Source organism: Marmota marmota, unplaced genomic scaffold, assembly GCF_001458135.2.
Source record: "Marmota marmota marmota unplaced genomic scaffold, marMar, whole genome shotgun sequence".
Lineage (NCBI taxonomy): Eukaryota > Metazoa > Chordata > Mammalia > Rodentia > Sciuridae > Marmota > Marmota marmota.
The window spans coordinates 11,686,810-11,709,392 of record NW_025999932.1 but is presented as its reverse complement, the minus strand read 5'-3'; the positions used below and the strand labels follow the sequence as shown (position 1 = coordinate 11,709,392).

Here is a 22,583-nt window from a genome sequence, read left to right as displayed (position 1 = left end):
CCGCACATGACCTTGATCTCCCTGAGGCTGGGATACTGAGAAGTTCATGTTTCCAACCAAAAGTAATGTGAAGCGAATCATTTCATTAAACTTCCTATGGAATCATTTGAGAAGTGACACTGGAAAGAGTTTTGAATGGAGAGCCAGGAAACCTGATTCCCTGTCCGAGCTCTGCCTCTCATTAGCTGTGTGAGCTTAGGGAAAGCTTGAACTTTCCACATCCCATAAAAGAGTCTTCTAGGATCTCCAGGTTTCCTTTGTGGTTGAAAAAATTCCACAGTGCTGTGAACATGGAATTCTAAGTCTCATCCCTTTCCGATGGTTTATCTAAGTGTTAGGAATTGCTTTGTTAGAAACCAAAACACAAGAGGCATCCAGAAAAAAAGAGAAAAAATGAATACTGTATTTGCTTTGACTTGTATTACCCTACTTATTTTTCTTCATGGGAGGAACTACTAGAATAAAAGGAGAAAAGATTTGCTACATAGATTTCAATAATATGAGTCTTAACAAAAGGCATGCTGTTGTAGTATTTATTTATTTTTCAACCCTCTCAGTGCACACAGCACTGGATATTTTTTGAAATCACTCTACAATGGGCATTAAACTATTAAAAACCAATGCTCTTAATTCCTGGTGGGAAGTGTGCATATCCACTGGGTATTTAAAACATCATATTTTGTGACTTTTAAATTAAAACACTGAAACAAAAGGTCCAGGTGAACAATGAGCTAAAAACAATAGCCTAGAAAAGTGGGTGGGCTGAAACATGAGCCAGCTGCATACATCAGTGACAAAGTACCCTCTCTCCTGTCTTCACAGTTCAAAGGAGAAGAGAGCTGGGAGTGTCCTCCCTGGGACAGAAAAACAAACATCAAGGACAGCCCACAGAGGGAGTGTGGGCTCTGAAGCAAGACGGTTGGGAGGTGCTAAGCAGTCAACTCCAAGGAAAGACAGCATCACTGAGACACTGAGCCAGAAGAGCTGAAGGCCCTTCTCTTCAGGAGCACAGAGCTGTTAGTGAGAGCAGGACTGCGGCCATGGAGAGCCTGAGGGGGAATTTTTAAGTGCCTGGTTTTACCTCTAAAATGTCCTAGAAAGAAGAGGGTCCAAGGCCCATAGCGACCATCTGTTAGCCAGAGGAGCCCACCAGGCCTCAGAGCCTAAATCTACCCTGTCTTGGGGCTGAGATGTGGACTTACTTTGCTGAGCACTGATCCTCCCCTCTCATAAGGCATGCCATATTTGTGTTTATTTTCATTTATTTAGTAGAACTATTCCTTCAAACCTCTGAGGACTCTACACATTTGGCAGAGAAATAGTACTTGAAGGACAACTCTCTGGTGGACTCCAGGTAGTTGGGGAGGGGAGAGAAGTGGATGCAGTCCAAGAGCAAAGCCCAGTAGATCCAGTGGGGAGTGGGCTCTTTAGGCCATTGCCTGGTTCAGCCCATCTTATTCACTATATAATAAATCCTTGCTTGAACTTCATGTGCTCAACTGGATCAAAGGATACTAAAGCCAAAATTAGGCAGATAGGCAAGGGTCAGATCCAGAGAATGGAGGGATTGAAATTTAATTCCTTCAGAGCCCTTCCTCCACCCTTATCAAGAAAACCTGCCCCTGCTCTAACCTGTTGCTAAGGTAACCTGTCCCAGGGACTGTTCCTCCCTACAGGGAGTTGTTAATTATACCCCTTCCTGCCCAGATCACTCCACTTTGACCCTTCCAGACTGCTTCTCACCTTTTGGCCATCACACGGAGCATCTCCTGGGCCTAGTCACATTCTCAGGAAGGAGAGAGATAAAGGGAAGAGAATAAAGGAAGAACAAAGGAGAACAAAGGAAGCCTTAGGACATATGAAAAGGCAGAACACTCTCACTTATTAGGATATCAGCTATGGCCCCCTTCTCCCTCTTGGGAGAAGTCTATGTGACCCCTTTTAAAATAAACCCTGCTTTATATGCTTGCCTTGGCATGCTTCTCTAATGTTATACATCAACATGTCAGGGAGCAGAACTCATCACATAACCAGTGGCATCAATAAAATACCTTATCAATGTTTTAAAGTATCTCCAGTTTCAAACTACTCCCTATTGGATGGATGGCTCCCAAAGTATAGCTCTTTCCCTTCCTCTCTAGGCTTGAGCCAAACTCTTTGCTGAGTCACCTGCCTGCTGAGTTCTGCCCCTCTGATGTCTGCTGGAAACCCATCAGGCTGCACTGGGTCTGTACATTAGGTGTTTTGTATCCACACAGTATCACACTGTACTGAAACAACTTTGGAACTTTACTGTGACTTATTGACAACACCAGTGATGGAGCCTTTCCAAGTATCTGGCAGATGAATTTCTTTCAGAGCACATGACATTTTTTTTTGAGAGGATTCAGTACCAAGGTAGGCTAGAAACAAAAATTCACATAGGGCGTTCCCACAATTCACCTCGCAGTTCATGTCTTGGTTATTGGCAGCTAACCCACAGCATCTATTAACATCAAACAATTCCATTTTCAGGGAAGCAGTGGCCTGAGGATTCTCAATGTTTAACTCACTAATAATTAAGAAAATTAATGAAGTATAGTAGAAGACAAGTGTCTAGAGAAGGAATTCCATTTAAGTTTCTGGAGGAATTTAATTAAATAAAACTGCCAAGAGACAAATTAAAACAATAATACAAAGGCTAAACAGGTAAGGGCAGAGCAAAGAATATTTCTCATGGACTTTCTGAGCCTTATATCACCTAACAAGCTTTCTACAAACCTGCCCTTGAAGAGTGTGGGTATTTCTCACCCTAAATGCTCCTCTTTATTGGCTATTGAAGACCCCAAGTGTCCACCTTTAACTGTCTTTCTCTGTTCACTTAGCAGTGCCACCCTTCGCCTTATGTGATATAATACAATGCACCAATTCAGGGAACTCTCCTAAAAACCACAGTGTAGCACCCTAAGGGTGAGGCCACCTTCCAGCTCTCATCTCTTAGCAATTCTCAGCACAGCTGCCAGTTACCTTTCTAAAGCTTTCATTTAGGCATCAGGCCTCTCCTTACATTCTTTCAGTGACTCCTCACTGTCATCACAATAAAGTCCAAAGGCAGCATGACCTCAAATCTTTCATGACCAACTACATAGACTGTTCTGGACTCTCTGGTCTTTTCAATATTCAGCAACATGAAGGATTTCTGAATCCCTAATACACTGTGACTGCAGTGCTCCTGCAGCATGCCAGCCTCGATTAGTGTATCCTACAAGACCAGAGAATACAGCTAGTTGTTCACCTTTGCTTCTCCAACACCCAACACAACACGTAGCATAAGATAAATGCTCGCTGATTGAATGGGCAATCAGTTCAAAATGGGACTGAACTACAATCACAAAGGGTTCCAAATGAAATGGTTTTATGGTTTGGGTCTGGGTTAAGTGTATCCCTCAAAGGTTCATGCGTGGAAGCCTGGTCCTCAGTGTGGCAGTGTTGGGAGATGGAAATGTCCTTCTGTCAAAAAGAAGGGGTTTCCTGAGGAGGCCACAAAAGTGAGGTGGAACTCAATTCAGGACACTTGAACTCAAATCAGGATCCTTGAGCTGTTTCAGATAGGAATTTAAGGACTGGCCAAACCAAGGCAGAGATTGATTTTAATAGAAATCAAGGCGCAGAAGGTGGGTGTTGGAGAGGAATGGACGGCTTCACCTTAGCAAGACAGAATTACAAGTGTAAAAAAGCTATAGTAGAGATGTGATCTAGGAGGGAATTTTTAGTTCTCCTTTGTGTTTTTTTCTTTTTTTAGTTCTCCTTTGAGTTCTTTACTTTTTTTTTTTTTTTTTAATAGAGATTTGATGACAAATCTCTATTAATTTCCCTGTCAGGGGTTTGCATCATTCTACTTTGAGAATTTAAAAAGTACTACACTTGTGAGTATTGAGGGTTTCATCAAGGAGAGTGACATATGGATCGAGTAATCCTAAAAATATTAATTAAAGAAAAATCTATTTGTTGAGCAAAAGCATTCTCTGAACTGTTTTTCTTTAGGCCCAGGTCAAGAGCAAGGTTATTGACGGACTGTGGTTAAATAAGGTCTGGTAATTAATTTAATATTGTTGTATGTGATTAAAGTATGTGGAAGATGAGTTTAAATCTGGAATTTTAAGTCATGATGTAAAAGTGAACTTTAAACCTGGACTGTGAGACACGGACACTCTGTTTTGTCCCTTTCTACCTGCTCTGTCTTCTATCCTAACTTGCTTCTTCCCCTCCTTAGATCTATGTTTTTCCAATTCTACCAATTAAAAAACTTTAATCCCTTTGATCTATTTAAGATGGGAGCTAAATGTCATTTTTTAGAAGAAAGAAGAAAAATGGTGGAAAAAATAAAGAATATGACCTGACAGAATACAAAAATACTGGATTCATCTAGTGCCCTTCATTCCACAAAAGAGAATAAAATCCTAGATTTCCTTCATTTGTACATGTAACATTTTATTTATTTGTGTTCTATTGTATCTAGTTATTTATACAGTCAATCTCAACTTCCTGCTTGATCTTGAAGTTTTCCAAGTATTTCATGGAACAAAAATTATGTCACATGGCATCTGCTACAATAAAAAGGGGGGGAAGGGAAGTTACCTTACCTTAGCACAGTGAGGAAATGATGAAATGCTTTGTAAACATAAAAAAATAACAGCCTTTTACCCTGTTGTTTCAGCAGGAGTCACCACAGTTATCCCACTCCTCAGGGCAGTGCCTGTGGCATTTGGTGTGAATCCCCAGCCTCCCAACTTGACATGGTCAGTCACATCACCTAGAGCTATGTGCCAGGGGGCACGGGGACACAGGTACCCACATACCCTCTCTGATAAATGGGCTCCCCTGCCAGTAAAGAGCACGAGTCTCCAGATGGAAATCCTTAGGTCAGTGAGCAAGATGTAGTCCCCGCCCGGGGTGCTAGGTTTGCTAAACCTCACTGCCAGATTCCCCTCTTGTCCTATGTGGCTACCGCCTTCCTTTAGAAAGGAGGGGCCAGATTAAAAGTTAATTATAGTTCCTCAATGCATTTTTGCAGTTGCTGATCTGGACTCTGATACAAAAGTTGCTTTCCAGAAGCAATTTTCACCCTCATCCAACATTTTTTTCTTCAATTGAGGAAAATAATGCTCAACTGGCATAGTTCCAATTTTGCTGAGCAAAGCAAGATGTTTAACTAATAATTAAGAAAATAATTAAGGGGCTGGGGTTGTGGCTCAGTGGTAGAGTGTTTGTCTAGCATGTGTGAGGCACTGGGTTTGAACCTCAGCACCACATATAAATAAATGAATAAATAAAAAAGTTCAGCAACAATTTAAAAAAATTTTTTTTAAAAAAAGAAAGAATTAATATAAATAATTAAATTCAAACAGTCAAGGTAACAGTGATTAGAAATGTTCCTAAATTACTCTTTTCCTGGCGTCCATACAACCTTCATTCCCATTCCCAACATCCCCACAGGCCTTGGTACTCTACTGCTGAGCCACCTGCCCCTGTCTGGTTTCCTGGTTCTTATCCTATCTTTCTCTCTGCACCTCCCGCCCATCTTCTTAAGTGAGGGGGCACCCCAAGCTTCAATCTCCATGGAATACTATCTCATATTTCCATGAATGAACCAGATCTTCTCCTTTAACCCTGACCTCTCTCTCAGGCTACACTTCTGCATTTCCAACCTCTTAAAAGGATGTACCACTGAACTCTCAAACTGACAATCTTAGGATACAGTCCCACGGGACTTGATTTATGTCATGACATTGCACTTGATTTTTAAGTCTCCTGCTTATTATTAATGGTAATACATGCCTTTATGTTCTCTCCTAAGTTTTGAGCAATATGAAAACAGGGACTCTGTCTTATATTCATGGTCTCAGCAACATAAATCTGCACAAGTACAACTATTAATATAAATTAAATAAATAGATTCTTCAACTTAGCTGATCAGTGCTATCTGAAAAGCAAACTTTACTTTTGAAGGCATATTTAACAATTAAAAAAATCAGTCACTTTTCTGTAAGGCATTATAAAATTAAAATTCTTATCTCCTGAAAGTCTGACCAACATCAATTCAGTAATATTATTTATCTGGGTTTTTCAGATATGTCCAATCCTGGACATAAACTATAATCTCAGAAACCACAATGTTCACAGAAAACTACATTGTTGGCTACTAAATTTCAACTGACAGAAATTTTGGGGAATTTATAAAAAGAGCACTTTTCAATAGAAAACCAAAAACAAAGTATTGAGAGATTTTTTTTTTTTTTTGGCAGCATATATAAAAAAGCAAGGCAAAACACCATAAAAAAATATTTTCTTTTCAAAAGGACAGATGGGAAATGAGATCAGGGACTTCCAGGCCTTTGTAAGTAGTGGGGCTTGGCTTCCTCTCCAGGTCAGTGGTTTGTAGATCATTATCAGTCTCATGTAAGTAGAATAGGAAAAGAACCAGAGGAAAAATAAAAATCAGGATGTTATTGAAGGGCAAATGGACTAACCACATTTTTCTATACAATGCTGAGAACCCTCTAGGATTCTCTTGCATCTAAACAATTCCAGAAGGGAAAATTTCTAGGACTGTCAATTAGTAACAGTCTTTGCTCTGTATTCCCATCTTTCATTTTAAATTCTCTTCCTAAGATGGCTACTGATAATACATCATGAATGTCAGTAGGAAATGCACCTGGGCAACCTTTCCTGGTTCTGACATTGCACAGTTCCAGGGATGTGAGTTCACCCCCATCCCAGAAACCCTATACCTGCATGCTCTTTTTTTAAAACTTCATGGCAAAACACATCAAACATAAAATTTACCATTTTTAAGTATACAGTTCAGTGCTGTTAAGCATATTCTTCTTGTTGTACAATCTTTTTTTATTCAGCATCGATTCTTTTTTTTAAATTATGTTTTATATCTTCATTTATTTATTTTTATGTGGTGCTGAGGCTCAAACCCAGTGCCTCACACATGCTAGGCAAGCACTCAACCACTGAGCTATAGCCCCAGCTCTTCTTGTACAATTTTTACCACTATCAGTCCACAAAACTTCATCTTCCCAAAGACAATCTATGGACTCATCAATGTCTCATGCCCTTGTCCCTACACACTGGCAACCACTGTTATGTTCCTGTGATAACTCTAAGTAGCTCATGGAGTAGAGTCTTAAAGTGTTTGTCTTTTGGTGGCTTGCTTATTTCTCCTAGCATAATGTCCTCAAGGTTTATCTATACTGAAACATAACAGGATTTCCTTTCCTTTTAAGGCTGAATAATATTTCACTGCATGTAAACACCATATTTTGTTTATCCATTCATCCAAGGATGGATACATGAGTTGTTTCTACCTTTCAGTTATTGTGACTACCACGGGATCATGGTGTAAAGTATCTCTGTGTCCTTGCTTTTGAGTCTTTTGGAAGTATATTCAGAAGCGAAATATAACTTGCTGTTTTTATCCTTTCATACAAATACTATTATGGTTTGGATCTTTAATGTCCCCTGAAAAGCTTATATATTAGGCAATTCAAGAATATTCAGGAGCTGGGAATGTGGCTCAAGTGGTAGCGTGCTTGCTTGGCATGCGCCGGGCACTGGGTTCGATCCTCAACACCACATAAAAATACTGTGTCCATCTAAAACTAAAAAAATAAATAAATAAAAATAAATATTTTTAAAAAAAGAATATTCAAGGATAAGATGTTTAGATTTGAGTACTGTAACCACATCAGTGGAATCTATTTGATGGATTAATAATCTGAATCAACTACTGGGTGGCGACCATAGGCAGGTGGAGCAAGGATGAAGAAAGTAGGTCACTGAGGGAGTGCCCTTAGACTATATTTTGTTCCTGGCTCTTCTCCCTCTCTCTGCTTCCTGTCTGCCCTGAGCTGAGCAGCCTTCTTCTGCCACACACTTCTGTCATGATGTTCTGCCTCACCTCAGGCCTGGAGCAATGGAATCACCTGACCTCTGCTAAAACAACCCCAAATAAACTTTTCCTCCTCTAGGTCAGTGATTTTTGGTCACGGCAACAAAAAGCTAACACAAACACTATTCCTTGTTTCTTTATACCAAAGTCTAATTTTATGAATATGAATGCCAACCACAGGAGTCTAAAAGCCAGATATACGGTCAGTGGATTGATACCAACAGTGAAGAATGCACAAATGTTAGTAAATGTTAGCACACCAGGATTTGATTCTGAAAAAAGATTATCCATGGCACCCTGTCCCTGGCCACAGCAGATGACACTTCATTCATAACTGTCTGACAATTGAGAACTATTCTTTTGATTACTTAAAATCCACATTTACTTCATGTCTCTCAGGTTTTTTGTTTTAACACCTTTCCTCCATCCTTAGGCAAATATATCTGACAATCTTTCCCCCACACAATTCATTTTCAGAGAACACCTAGATGTCCTTGGGATCTGACCAACTGGGCTCAGTATCAACATGTGCACCCTTGTAAAATGTTCAAAAGCGGGCTAGGGTTGTGGCTCAATAGTAGAACACTTGCCTCAAATGCTGAGACACTGGGTTTGATCCTCAGCACTACATAAAAATAAACAATTAAAGATATTGAGTCCATCTACAACTAAAAAATATTTTTAAAAAATGTTCAAAAAGCATCATCGCCACTCACACTTCCATTTTGGTAAATTATCATTTTGAATGTATTTGGCAGAAATTTATGCCAAGTTCTATTATTTTTGTAGTTATTTACCGATGTTCATTTCAGTGTATTATTGCAAATTACTCCTCAATAAGCACTTTGCTCAATATTTGATTCATTTCCTAATCTATATGTCATCCTTTTTCTGTATGAAATAAGATATTTGCCCCTGATCTGATTTGTTCCCTCAGACTCTAACAATATACAGACAATGCTGTGCTCCTATTTTGATTAAGAAAACATAGACACACAGAGGAATCTTAGCATTCTGTGACACTGCTAAGACATTTTACTCATCCAGATTATGAGGCAGTTATTAACATTACTAAGACAATTAGCAAGAAAACACAGTGTAAATAGCCTTGCTTGATGACAAAGTAAGAAAACAAATAATAATGCCCAAACTTAAGTGGGGCCCAAAACAATTACTACAATAGGAGTCACAGCTGAAATTCAAGCTCCTTAATCTTTGTAAAAACTTTCCCCCAACAGAAAATAACACCTGTTCATTCACCCTCGGCCAACTATGCTGTGAGTTCTTTGCCATTCCTAGAATACCTGCCTGGTATCACAGGAGAAGTAGTTACATGTGAGAGGGACAGTTTTTTCAAAGTTTCACTGGTCTGATTCTATAACTGCTTAACTATTCAGGTTCCTTGGCCCTGGGAGAAAGAATGAAACTAAATCAACTCTATGTGGGAGGTTTTTAGTTTTTGTTTTGGGTTTCCTAGGTAATTTTATCTCAAGCCTGCAAATAAAACTTTGCATTCTTGTTGCAAAACTCAAAAAGTTTTGCTAATTAGCTAATACCATGAAGAACACATATTCTTATGCTCAGGGAACTCGAGATAACCTTTTGATTCCTCAGAGAATGCTACAGGAAAAATTTGTCAATAGAGAGTATAACTTGTAATCATTGGATTTTGCTTTGCATTTGTTGACAACTCCCAGGCAAAAAGCATCATTCTAGAGTGCCCTTTTATTTGCCCTTCAGCTGTGTAGCCCTATTCATGAAATTAAATTTTCAAAGCATGGTATTTTTTGGCATGTTCTGAACCCATTTACCAATGGAACACATTTTGGCAGCAACATCGCACAAATGGTTGATTTAATTCCCATGGTATTCCTTTTTTTTTTTTTTTTTTCAGGAATGAACTAAATAACAGTCATTTTTAAGTACGTGTATCTTTAGCAAGTTAGAAAGAGAAAACATTTGTGAAAATTCTCACCTTTGTTGTAAGTTTGAGTCTCTTAAATTTAGTAGAGGAAAAAAAAACTTCAGAGCCAGGCACAGTGGTACACGCCTGTAATCCAAGCAGCTCAGGAGGCTGAGACAGGAGAATTATGAGTTCAAAGCCAGCCTCAGCAAAAAGTGAGTCACTACAGAACTCAGTGACATCCTATGTCTAAATAAAATACAAAATAGGGCTGGGGATGTGGCTCAGGGTTGAGTGCCCCTGAGTTCAATCTCTGGTACCCGCCCCCCACAAAAAAAACCACTTCAGGATTATAATTTAACAATTGTCATTAAATGGAAGGTTCTAAAGACAATTCACTATGAAAACACTTGTTATGATGAAGTGATGAAGTGAGTTATAAGAGTAAGATTATGTTCTGGGAATGGCATTGCAAAGAAGGTTGGGGGAGGTTTTTAATGTCAATTATTTCTATAGTTCCCTGTTTCGCTTATTTATTTTTATATATGGAAAGCATTTTTAAATCTAAATAAAAAAGAATGAAGTTTGAAAGATAAGGCAGCTCAGTTCATAAAGACAAGGTTTGCATGGTAACAGCACCAGGTAAAGAAGCATCCGGGTGGGCTGAGGCTTAGCTCAGTGGCAGAGTGCTTGCCTAGAATGTGTGAGGCACTGGGTTTGATCCTTAGCACCATATACAAATAAAATAAAGGCATTCCGTCCATCTACAACTACCAAAAAAAAAAAAAAAAATTAAACAAGAAGAATCCTCCTCCTCCTCCTCCTCCTTCTCCTCCTCCTCCTCCTCTTCCTCCAGGTAAGAATATGGAAGTAGAGAAGGAGGAAGTGCCAAAATCAGGTCCCTGAAGAGGAAGTCCAATAACTAGACCCTCTAAACAGTTTGAGGAGGCTCTGTGTTGCTGGGTACCTAACACCATGGGGTTTGCTGGAGGGAGGCTTGTTATCCTTGCCCCTAAGCTGCCTCAAAGCTTTCAGTGGGTCACTCTGCACAGGACACAGGCAGAAAGACTTTACACATGAACCCAGATGGCAAATCACAGCAGGAGCCGCCAAGTCCTCCACATTTCCTCCCAGGAACAGCACCCATATTACACAGAGTACAGACTTCATGACATTCCTGTTAGCCCCAAGTCCTTCTCTGGGAGCCCATACACAGTTCAGGGCTTCTCAGGGCAAGCACTTGGTCAAAAATCTGAATCTAAAACAATCTCGTAAGACTTGAGAGAGACTTGTGCCCACTAAATCAACCCAGAGTCTAACACTTTTATTCAAGATCACACAGGATACACTCCTTTTTGCATATTATGAATATATATGCAAAAATATAATCACTCAAAATATGACTATATGAAGGAAGTATATAATAACTTTTCTCTCGAATAATATCTTTTCACCTTTTAAAAACCACTAATTAACTAACCAAAGAATAAATCAAGAGATGGAAAAGTTTGTAAAGATCAGTACATGATTCTGCTGACAGAAACCCAAGTCTTACCTGAAAGTCGTCATAAGGAAAGAGTAGCATCTCCCTCAAACAGTCGTTCAGGATCTGAGTTTTCTTCTGGACAATGACATTTTCATAATCAAGTGGCTCAATTAGCTTTGGCTTGGCCTGAAAGACAAAAAATAAATCAAATAAACATTTTATAGATAAACTCAATTTCTCAAGATTAAAAATCTTTATACATTATACACCATATGTTTTCCAAGTTTTCTTCAATTTATGCATTAGTTTTGCTATTGGAAGAAACAAACAAGAAAGAAGTTGTTTTCAAAGGGAAAACAAGACCCCTTACATTGTAATTGTATTCTGTCTTTAAGAATGACACTTATTCAGTTACTTAAGCACAAAGGAGGTTTGCATTCTGCAAGACTTCCAATTATTTCTTGGGTCACCAATGGCTAGACTGGTCCCCTTCCAAGTCTTCAGGTCTGCCAGAGCTGCCCTGATTAGGGAAACCAGCCAAGGCCTGCCAATGAAGGCTCATCCCTCCTGGCAAAAAAACCTAAATATGGCCACAAGATTATTTCATGCAAAGCTCCATGGAACCCTGAGTCTCCAAATATCCCTACTGAAGGATCTCTATACTTACATATATAATGCCTGAACACAGAAAAATATGAGCTTGATCAAAACCAGGCAAGCATGTACCCAGGGCTTGTGGGTAAACCCTAAGGGACATGAATATTCATCTCCAGCATGCACTAAATAGAAAACAAATTGGGAAAGAAGAGATAATATGCCTTTTCTAGCCATTTCCAAAATTTATCTTCTCAGTAAAAACAATCTCTTTTCTACAGTATCACTGTCACCATATTTATGGTCACTTTCATTGTGCAAGGCACTGACCGAGCTAATTTAGGGGTGGAAATACATACTCAATTAACTATAGTACCATATGTCAAATGTTAAAATAGGCACATACACACACACACACACACACACGGTCAGAAGTAACAATCTATTTTATCAATAGTTATTACAAGATTATTCTAAATTTAATTAAAAAATCATCTGATATACATAATCTCAATAAATGCTATCTATACTAGAGTGACAATTCATATATAAGAAATACATTAAAGACATCTGGGCCAGGCACAGCGGCACAAGCCTGTAATCCCAGTGGCTCAGGAAGCTGAGACAGGAGAATCACAAATTCAAAGCCAGCCTCAGCAACTTAGCAAGGCCCTAAGCAATTCAGTGAGACCCTGTTTCTAAATAAAATATTAAAAAGTGCTGGAGATGTGGCTCAGTGGTTATGCACCCTTGGTATCAAACAAAAAACAAAAAAATAAACATGCATCTGGTATGTGGCATTTACTTTGAGAACTGTGACTGAGACTGCTATGTGTTCTCCAAACCTGTATCCTTTCCTTTCCAATATACCTAATCTCCCTGTGGTTAGCTATGGTCAAATGATGGTTTTCTGGCCAGTGGCATGCAAGTAGAAGGAACATGGCCACCTTGGCCCATAAGATTCCCACATGACCCCCTCCCATCCCCACATTCCACAGCCAGCCACAAGCACAGGATCCAACAGTGGCCTTGAAGCCCAAGCGGGGGTGGGGGTGTGTGCAGCCTTAAAATGGAAGGCCTCTGGATCCTGAATTGCCCTGTAGAAGGCTGCCAGCTTAAACAGGCACTGAAATATCCGTAAGCAAAAATGAAACTATCTGCTCTGTTCAGTCCTTGAGATTCTGGATTAGTCTGAGGCAGCAGTCAGCTTGCTCTGCCTAAGATACAGATAAATACTCTTATTTAACTTCAATTACTTGACTTAAGCAGACTCTACCAAGAGTTTTGACATTCTAAGAAAAAAATGCCATGCCCAAACAATTGCACAATTATAATTAGGCAAAATATGTGTGATGGACAGAAACTAAGCAACATAAAGCTATATACAGTGAAAGTCTAGGTAATTTGTAATAATGTAAGTGTAGGTTAATTCCTACAAAATATAACATCACGTTGTCTTTACTTTCAAAAAAAATTATACAAAGAAATTATTTTTAAAATAAGAATTGTAACAGGAAAAAAGTATTCTTCAAAATATATGAATTCATTTTAAGAATAAAATTCATCCCTTTATTTTTGTTTGCTGTACTGCATTTAGTAATCAGTCAGTAAAGGCTAGCTGGCAAAAATAATGGATGCCATAATTAACAACATTTCCTTAGGAACTATTTCCATATTCCTAATAAAACCCAAATAAGCACACGGCACAAAAGCAGCAGGGATAATAAATAAACCAATAGAGGTGGAAGTGTTATTTACAAAAAATAGGCAACAGCCAGATTTGGCCCAATGGCATAGTTTGCTGACTCACGCTTTGGAGTTATCTTTACTTACCAGTAGTTAATAACCTTTCACCAATTTAATAACTCTTTATATTAAGTTTCCATGTTGACCTACTAATATGTTTTCCTTCCTATAGACAAATAAAGATAACATGCTTACAACTCTTAAGGGTATTTAATGATTGTTTCTCACCTACTTGACTAAACTTGGGTTGCTTACAAGGTTTAATGATTTTAAAATATTCATAATTATACAAATCATTGTTTTCCCCTAAATGTACCTTAGGGATATTCAATGACTGGATGCAAAGTTATTAGTAATACCTTGCTTTTGTGTGCCAGACTGTCTCTTTCAAGGGCTTTTCAGTCAGATCACAATCAACTCAACAAGTGAGGCTCATCACAAAATCAGCTAATTTTCCAAAGCATCCCACCAAGTTTCCAGGGGGGCTGAATTAGGACATAGCCCTTGTCAAACAGAACCCTCTTTTCCCACATTGGACTGCCTTTTAACCCTCTGTGCTCACTAGTGAATGATCAGAGTAAACGTGGAAGAGAGTTCATAAGCCACTATTTCTGTGAAAGACAGAGGATGCTCATCAAGCAGAAACAAACAGGGGCTGATATCAACAATCAGGGAAATATCATGGAGCAATAACCTCTATCAAGGAATGTAAAAAATTCAAACTTAAAAAAAAAAAACCTAAGGTCACTTTATGAATTAACTCCTAGTGACCTGATTGGGTAGAGATCTTCGGTAACTGCAGGGAGAAAGGTCCACAGCAGAATGACTGATTTCAGAGAAAAGGGCCTATTGACAGTGACCCACCTGTCTCCTACGTTAAGAAAGCAAAAAACTCCTGCTACAACTACAAAACTGTTACAGCACCTGCCTTCTACAGAAGGCCTTGAGTGGGGCGGGGGAGGAGGGAACTTTCAGAGGAGAAAGGCTGGGAATAAAGAGTGGTGAGGGAAGGAAAGGATAAGGGACCAGACACAGCCACAGGGGTGGGGGTGGGGTGAGGAGACAGACAAATAGGCCACTTAGGGTGCATAGGCAGAGATGAGGGAAGAGGAGGAGGAAGATAAAGAGAGAAAAAGAAGAAACACAAAGAAATGGCAGAAGACAGACTTGGACTTAGAGATGGATCCTTGGGAAGTCATGCTGCTCTTTTCAACCATGGGATAAGAGGATAGTGGCCTATTTTCTATTCTTCTTTAAATGGATGATTCACTGCCACAGCTGTTCACTGTTCTTCAGTGCCACTAAGCTTTTCCCCCACGCTCACAGGAGCGGGAGGGGACAGCCCAGTGGGATAGAGAACTGATTGCTCTGCATTAATTGAGGGGAAGAACATCTCACTAGCAGCAAAATGAAGACTGGCTAATTATCAGGCTAGTAATCCCCAACTCCTGGTCTAGAAGAAAGGCTTAACACAGATCTGGCACATGGTCCTGGCTTTAAAGCCAACATGCTCAGGTTCAGTTATTCCATTGATAACAAAGCTCCAAGGGCAAAGTTCTTAACTTTTTATCTTCAAAAGAAACCCAGAATTACCCAAATCAATGACACTCGTGCATGAACCTACGCAGAGGTCCTCATACCACCATGTTTTGAAGCCCTGAGAATTCATCAGTTTGATTTTTAATACTCCAGGGTGCTGTGTTTCCCTAGGCACTGTGGCGGGTGGCCAACACCAAGAACTTATACTGGGTTAACTGCTACTTTTATAGTGTATGAAGAATATAACTCAAGCTATATACAAGTCCTTCACCTTAAAAGACAGGAAGTTCTTGACTATGAACATTCATTTATCTTGCCACTTACGAAATCAAAAAGGGAGAGATACATGGGACTTTGGGTCCACAAAATGTCTATAATAGAGGTTCTAGAAGTGGGTTCCAGCTGATTCAGCATCTCCTACAAACTAGTTACAAATATAAATTCTGAGGTCTCACACCAGAGCTGAATCAGAAAATCCAGGAGGGAGGGGTACCAGATCTCCAGGGATGTTTGAACAAACTCTCCAGGGATGCTAGAGAACTCACATCTATGATGAACCAGGAACGGTGTAAGAATTTTTAAATTCACCGAGGAACAACAAACAAGCCCAATGCTAAGCTTCATAATCTCCTCAAGGTTACAGGCCCCTTGGAGAGCCTAGGCTTGATCTCTCCTTCCCCACAAAATGTGGATACAACTTGTTCTCCAAACTTATATTCAGTTTTGTGGGGTGGCTATAATGTTCTGGAGAATGACTATATGAAACTGAGTTTAAGAAGCCCGAGACTAGTAGGAGAGGCAGGCTTGTAAACATCCAACCCAAGGCCAGGAGAGGTGCTGAGGAATAAAATGCAGAGTTAAGGGAGGAGGGTGAGCCAACTGCCATTTGTGAGTCCTGAAGTTTCCTCACTTTACTAAGGAAGTGGTGCTTCACAAGTGTGAATGAAGAATGAGAATCATGGGGGGACAAAGGTCTGAACTCCTTAACTTGACAATGGAGCCCACCTTAGTCAGGTATGAGCCTCTAAGCCCTGGGCCCAGGAAACAGGCAATGCTGCATCCATTGTTTCTGACCTGAGCCTCCTCCTGGCATCCCTCTTCTGGAATCACCTCCCTTCCACCTCCAAACTATTACAATCCTCAGGCCCCTACAGCCAGTGGTCTACAAACATCATTGTAGCAGCAGAGTTCTTCCTCTAAAAATAAATCTTACACAGAGAGTAAATATGGTGAAAAAGTTAAAGCAGACTTGCCCCAGACCCTTTTCAACCACCTCCCTCAACCCAAGGAGAGACAGCTTACCTTTCCCCTACTGCTACTTGGATAGCTGCAATCCTAGGAATGCATCTCTTTGGACCATGGGGTATAGCAACCTGCGAACAGCTCATTACCTCCGCTATCAGTGACTTGGAGCAGGGCTGGATCTTGTTATTTCTGTGCAACCTCAGCACCCAGGCCAGGACCCAGAGACATAGTTACTATGAGGCTAATTAATGTTCCTTACTTGTGTGGCACTCTCTCTAGGGGGTCCCAGGATAGTTTAATGGTTGCTGGGCATCTTGGCTTAGAGCAACTTCTGGGAACATGTACGCTGTCCAGCCAACATCATGACACAGAAGTGCAGGAGGAAAGATTTATGGAGATAAAGACACTTCCTAAGGTGCTTGCCAGAGAACTACTTGTTGGTGTATATATATAAGATTAGTTAACTGAAAATGACCCCAAATCATATGGCTCACTAAGTTAGGAAGAAACTTAATAAAGATTTTTCCAATACTAAAAATTCCTATGACATTACCAAATGTGAAGCTGGAAGAAACTTTCCTAAACTCTCAAGGATGCCATATGAATCTTGACTAATCACACCAAGGGAAACACTGAATCATCTGTCCTTGCAATAAAGAATGACAACACAAAATAATAATCATATGAAGAGGTGATCAAAGAACATGAAGCCAAAAATATGTAGGGAAGAAAGTATTACAGAGGTATGTCCAGATTTCATTCATAAAACATGTTGTTTTCCTGAACTGCTGGGTTAGGTTAGCTTTTTTAAAATTTGTAGTTTGCAGGGGTTTCTTTTCAAATTCTAAATAAATATTTACTTTCAAGCCTTATTTCAATTTTCAAATTTTATTTAGATTTCAAATTTTTTATTTTTCTTAAAGAGGTTTCTAGAATTTTTTTTTAAATTATGGTTTCTCACAAAACCTGGATCTGCCCTAGTTAGGCAGATACCTGATAGCGCAGATAACACAAATTGATTTGTTGGTCAAATCAAAGGCAAGACAGTTCAGTGAGTTGGGGAGCTGAGCTTTGCAGTCATAAGGGGCTGTTATTGGGTCAGCGGAGTTAATGCATATTAAAGGCAGAGCCTGACAAATTGTAGGTACATAATAAATGTAGCTTACTGTTATTATTATTAAATATACTGCTTGCATGACAAGGTATTTTCCCTTTATATTTTTAGGTTAATGCGTCACATATATTCAATTATATCAATTGTTTATAAAAACTTTCCTCTACTATCCAGGAACATACAAGATAAAAACAGACAACAATAGTGGGGAGATGCACCAAAAAAAAAAAAAAGACCTAACATAGAGAAAACTGTACAATAGAGATGACACTGAAATTCAAGGGCTGAGCCCAAAGAAAACAAAAATTGATGCTTACATTAAAAGTTGAATTGAGTATTGATGCACTCTGTGTCAGGAGGGACTCAGAAGAACAGCTGGTGGGTAGGAGTCGAGGTATACACAGCAATACTTTAGACCCAACCCAGTATGGCAGCTCCAGTGTCCAGGATTCAGAAGTGCTGCTCACAGAGGGTTATGTGGCACTTAATCAGGAGAAAGATGGAGTCAAGCTCTGCTATAGAATCAGGGAGGCCCAGGGTCTGCAGATGGTTCTCCTAACAAAGAATCAAAACCCTGGCTCTAAGAAGGAGACCAGCAGGAACAGCCTGAGGCAAGGGTCATGTGTTCAGAATCAACAGGGAGAAAGAGCACCTTGTCTCTAAGGACAACATGGGCAGAGATTACCCACAGATAAACCGTGCCTTCCCCATGCCCATCTGCCAAGCATAGCAGCTGGCAGCATGGAAACCTCCAGTAATTTTGCTTTCCTCCTACTCACCAATGCTAAAGAGCATGCTCCCATGAGGCTCTGACACCAATGGCTCTTCTAGGCCTTTTGAATTCCCTCCCTCCCACAGACATGTGCTGTTTGGGGTCAGGTGGCCCACTCTCTTGCAAACTGAAGTTCCAGATGGAAAAAATAATTTGAAGTAGGGAGTCTCAGCACCAGAAAAATGAGATTCCACAAAATTAATTCACATGTATGAAGCTTTGGAACCATGCTAAAAGCTAATCTCACGTGAACAGAGAATAATAAGGATATTAGGCAAGAGAGCTGCTTATGAACTTTCCAGACTTACTTGCCTATTTGTCTCTGGTTATTGAATGTTAACATAGCTGAAATCCTGAATGCTACTTCTTGAAACAGCACACTAAGGAAATGGCAGTTCTTGAGGCATTCTATTTTAAGAAATGAGAAATTCCCGCTTATAAAGAATTTAACACTTCCATGATTTCTCTGCATAACATTACAAGCTACTTGATGGGCTGTGACAAAAATTCTTCATGAAACTTTTTCCATTTACAAAGTGTTTCTCAATGTTGCCAACAGGCACCAGCACTGTTGCTGGGGAAGGGGATATGGCAGGTTGCAATCAAAGATGGGCTTCTGAAGACAAGTGCAGAAGTTTATGGTGCTAATGTTACTGATCCTGCTGCACATTTTAAAAAAAGCATGCTTCCAAACAGCTTCTAGATCATTCTCCCTATACATACAAATGAGCAGTCCAGAGAAGAACATATGAAATAAAAACAGACAACAATAGCGGGGTGCACTACTGGAAATAGAACAGACAACAACAGGCGGGTAGCCTGGAGTGCACAAACCTTTCTGCACTCCAGGCTACCGCCAATGCATAACTCTCACTACAAACTCCACCAAGAATGTTTTCTTCTTTTTTGTGATACTGGGGCTTGAATCTGGGAGCTTTTTTCTTTTCTTTTTTAAAATTTTGAGACAGGGTCTCACTAAGTTGCCGAGACTGGCCTTGAACTTGTGATCCTCTTGCCTTAGCCTCCTGAGTCCCTGGATTACAGATGTGTGCCACTGCACCCAGCAAGAACTTCTGAAGTTGTCAGATTTGAAGAAAGAATACTCATTTTCCCCTAACTAGGGTGGGCACAGGAAATTAACAGCTACTTCCCCACAAAATATCATGTGCTGTTCTGTGTTCCTTCTCTCCACAGATATTTACTGAGCCTGTCCATGTGCACTTTTGCCTGTCTTTGATACCAATAAAAAGTTTGCAGGCCCTGCTGAAAAGAGCTCATAGTCAAAAGGAAGACGTGTGAAAAAGTAGAGCAGAATGAGTGTCAACGGTGGGAACCCAAGAGTGGCGTCCGAACAGCTAGAACAAATGTGACCTCCGGCAGCTAAATTATAAACTCCATGAAGGCAAAGCCTTCTCTGTTTGATATGCTGCTTTCTCCAGCACCTAGAACTGCATCTAACAAGGTGTGGTACTCAGTCACTATGTGCTGGACAAATGAAGGAACCCAACAACGTGGGGTGCTTCCCAAAGGGAGCTGCTAGAGTGGAACAACTCGGCCAGGATTCAGGTGGAGTGAGAAATTCAGGGACTGAAGTTTCAGGATTGCAGAGAAATAGGAGACTGCAGCCCCCAGTCTCTCCTTGAAAATGGAAGCAAATATCTGAAGAGAATTCATTTGAGGGGGTGCCATTGATTAGCTCACCATGGGGTGCTCACCCCTAGACTACAAACTACAGGAAAAGATGAGGCCAGAATGGCAAGTGTGCCCAGTAAGAAAGGCACAGATATTCAACAATGTCCCCGCTCCATCTTCCAGCCAGAGTAAGACAACCTCCCATCATCTCCTAATAGATATGCTCCTCTGCCCTTAACCCAGGACTTCAAAACTAGGAGATCACGGCAATCAAGATAAAATCCCATTCTCATTTGGTAATGCAGGTTCTTCTCTGGACTGCTCATTTGTAAGTATAGGGAGAATGATCTAGAAGCTGTTTGGAAGCATGCTTTTTTAAAATGCGCAGGAGGATCAGTAACATTAGCACCATAAGCTTGTGCAAACCCACCCTGAGATTACCCAGTATAGGCCTCTGGTTTTACAGATGAGGCGACTCTGCAGCATGAAAGGGAAGGGACTGTCCTGAAGCCCTAGGAGGACTCTCTCTTGCCCTGGCTCAGGCTCTCCCCTCAGCCTCTACAGAAACACTGTCTGCATTTTGATATTTTTACTTGCACTGACAACATGCATCAATAGATGACAGAACAGGAGGAAAGAGAAGTAACCTAAGCTTAGATTTAGAGGAAAGCTCCACCTGAGCATTAAGCCACACAGTTAATGACTTGGAGACTGATGAAAGATGTATAAGGAACACTAAACTCTCAGACATCTAAATATATTTCTCACAATACAATGTGGTGCTATCCTCAGAAAGACTAATACCAATGATGAAATACTTGCAAATTCAGTTTTATATTATAAACACTAATAAGATGTTGATTTCTCCCTTTGAACAGCACTTTAAAAAGCATTGTAATTTAAAAAGTTGTCACTGAATGAAGATTTTATTTCGTAAGGTATGTCCATATTAATAAACCTTGTACACTCAAAATCAATTTGAGAGAAGGAAAAGATTCTCACTTCTGCCTGGCACAGTGGTACATGCCTGTAATCTCAGAGACTTGAGAAGCTAAGGTAGGAGGATGGAAAGTTTGAGGCCAGCCTCAGCAACTTACTGTCTCAAAGTAAAATAAAATAAAAAGGGCTGGGGATATGCCTCAGTAGTTAAGGGTCCCTGGGTTTAATTTCCAGAACCAAAAAAAAGAAAAAGACTAAGTTTTGTATTTGTCATTTTTATAAGCACCCATTATTAGCCTATTATAAAGACTAAAAAACTGTAAAATCAACAGCATATGGAAAAATGTATAAGAGAAACATAATGGAAATTGAAGTAATTAAAGAAAGTAATAATGTTAATACCAATCCACTAGAACTCATTCCTTTGCTCCCATTTAGTCAGCTTTAGTCAGCTGTGCTCAAATGGGGATGCTCCTGAGAATGTTAATGAAGAGAGCAAGACAAGGCAGGAATTTAGGGGACTTACTCCACGTTCCATGCCCAAGGAGCCACAAGGAGAGGAACAGGGACAGCTTTCTTATAGTGCTTTAAACGTCTTTCTTCAGACACAGGGCATGGGTCAAAATATGTCAAGGAAGTGTATAAGAAAAACAGAGAGGTAACAAGGCAGAGAGCCTGAGGGCAAGCCCAGCATCTCTCACGTACACGTTCTCCTAGACACTAATCTGTCTGCCATTTTTACATAGGTGAGAAGCGATAATGAAAGCAATAAAGAAAAAGATGCAACATGGAAGCTGCATAAACAATTCTTAAAATTTATAGTACAGATTCTTTTTTATCCAATATTTTTTTTTAGCATATGGCTGAAAATTCTCAGTTCTTCCTAGATCAATGAAAGGTATTTTTGAAACTTTAAAATTGCCAAGAAATTAAACTAAAGCAAAAGCCAGATTCAGTCAGATTTCAAAACAACTGACTTTAAGCTACTTATTTTAAGTTGCTGGATAAGGTGTGGGATGTTCATACACATAACTAACTCCCAAAAGAGTTTCTGCAGACTTTGATAGAAAGGCAGCACAGAGACCAGTAAAGGGCAGGTGCTGAGAGAATTTAAATCCTGGTTCCCAATATGTCTACCATTATTGGAGAGGGTACATAGAGGTTCATTATACCAGTTCAGTGGGTCTCAAAGCTCAGTTCCAAACCACAGAATCAGCAGTATCTAGAACTCGTTAAAAATGCAAATTCACCCCAGGACCCTGGAATCAGTAGCTCTGAGTGGAGCCCAGCACAACAGAAGATTCCGATGCCCACTCAGTGTGACAACTATTCTACTTGTTCATACACTTTTGTGTATGTTCATATGTAGTTCAAATTCAATCTAATGTTAGCCCCTGTGACATACATGCTTTTACCAGATTACACACATCTTATCTCATTAAACTTCCCCCAAAATCTGTATGGTGACATCATCACTGTTTCTCAGATGAGGAAACTGAAGCTCGGGAACAAGATGATTTGATAAAAGTCACACAGATGGTGAGCCTTGGGTCTCCTGGCCCCCAGCCCAGGACCTTCCCCACCACACAGGAGCAATGGGCATGATGTAATTCCAGATTTTTAGAACCAGAAGCACCTGCCCAGCGCCTCGGTTCCTCCTGCTCTACCCTGGGA

At 40.0% G+C, this 22,583-nt stretch overlaps 1 protein-coding gene across 27 annotated transcripts in view; it reads right to left on the bottom strand.

Annotated features, from left to right (window-relative positions):
• The window catches only part of Dock9 (dedicator of cytokinesis 9), a 281,271-nt gene that overhangs the window by 143,511 nt on the left and 115,177 nt on the right, over window positions 1–22,583 (bottom strand). For all 27 annotated transcript variants that reach the window (XM_048800695.1, XM_048800716.1, XM_048800702.1 and 24 more), the window contains exon 2: window positions 11,398–11,514. In XM_048800695.1, coding sequence (XP_048656652.1) covers window positions 11,398–11,514 — 117 coding nt within the window. The remainder of the gene's footprint in view (window positions 1–11,397; window positions 11,515–22,583) is intronic.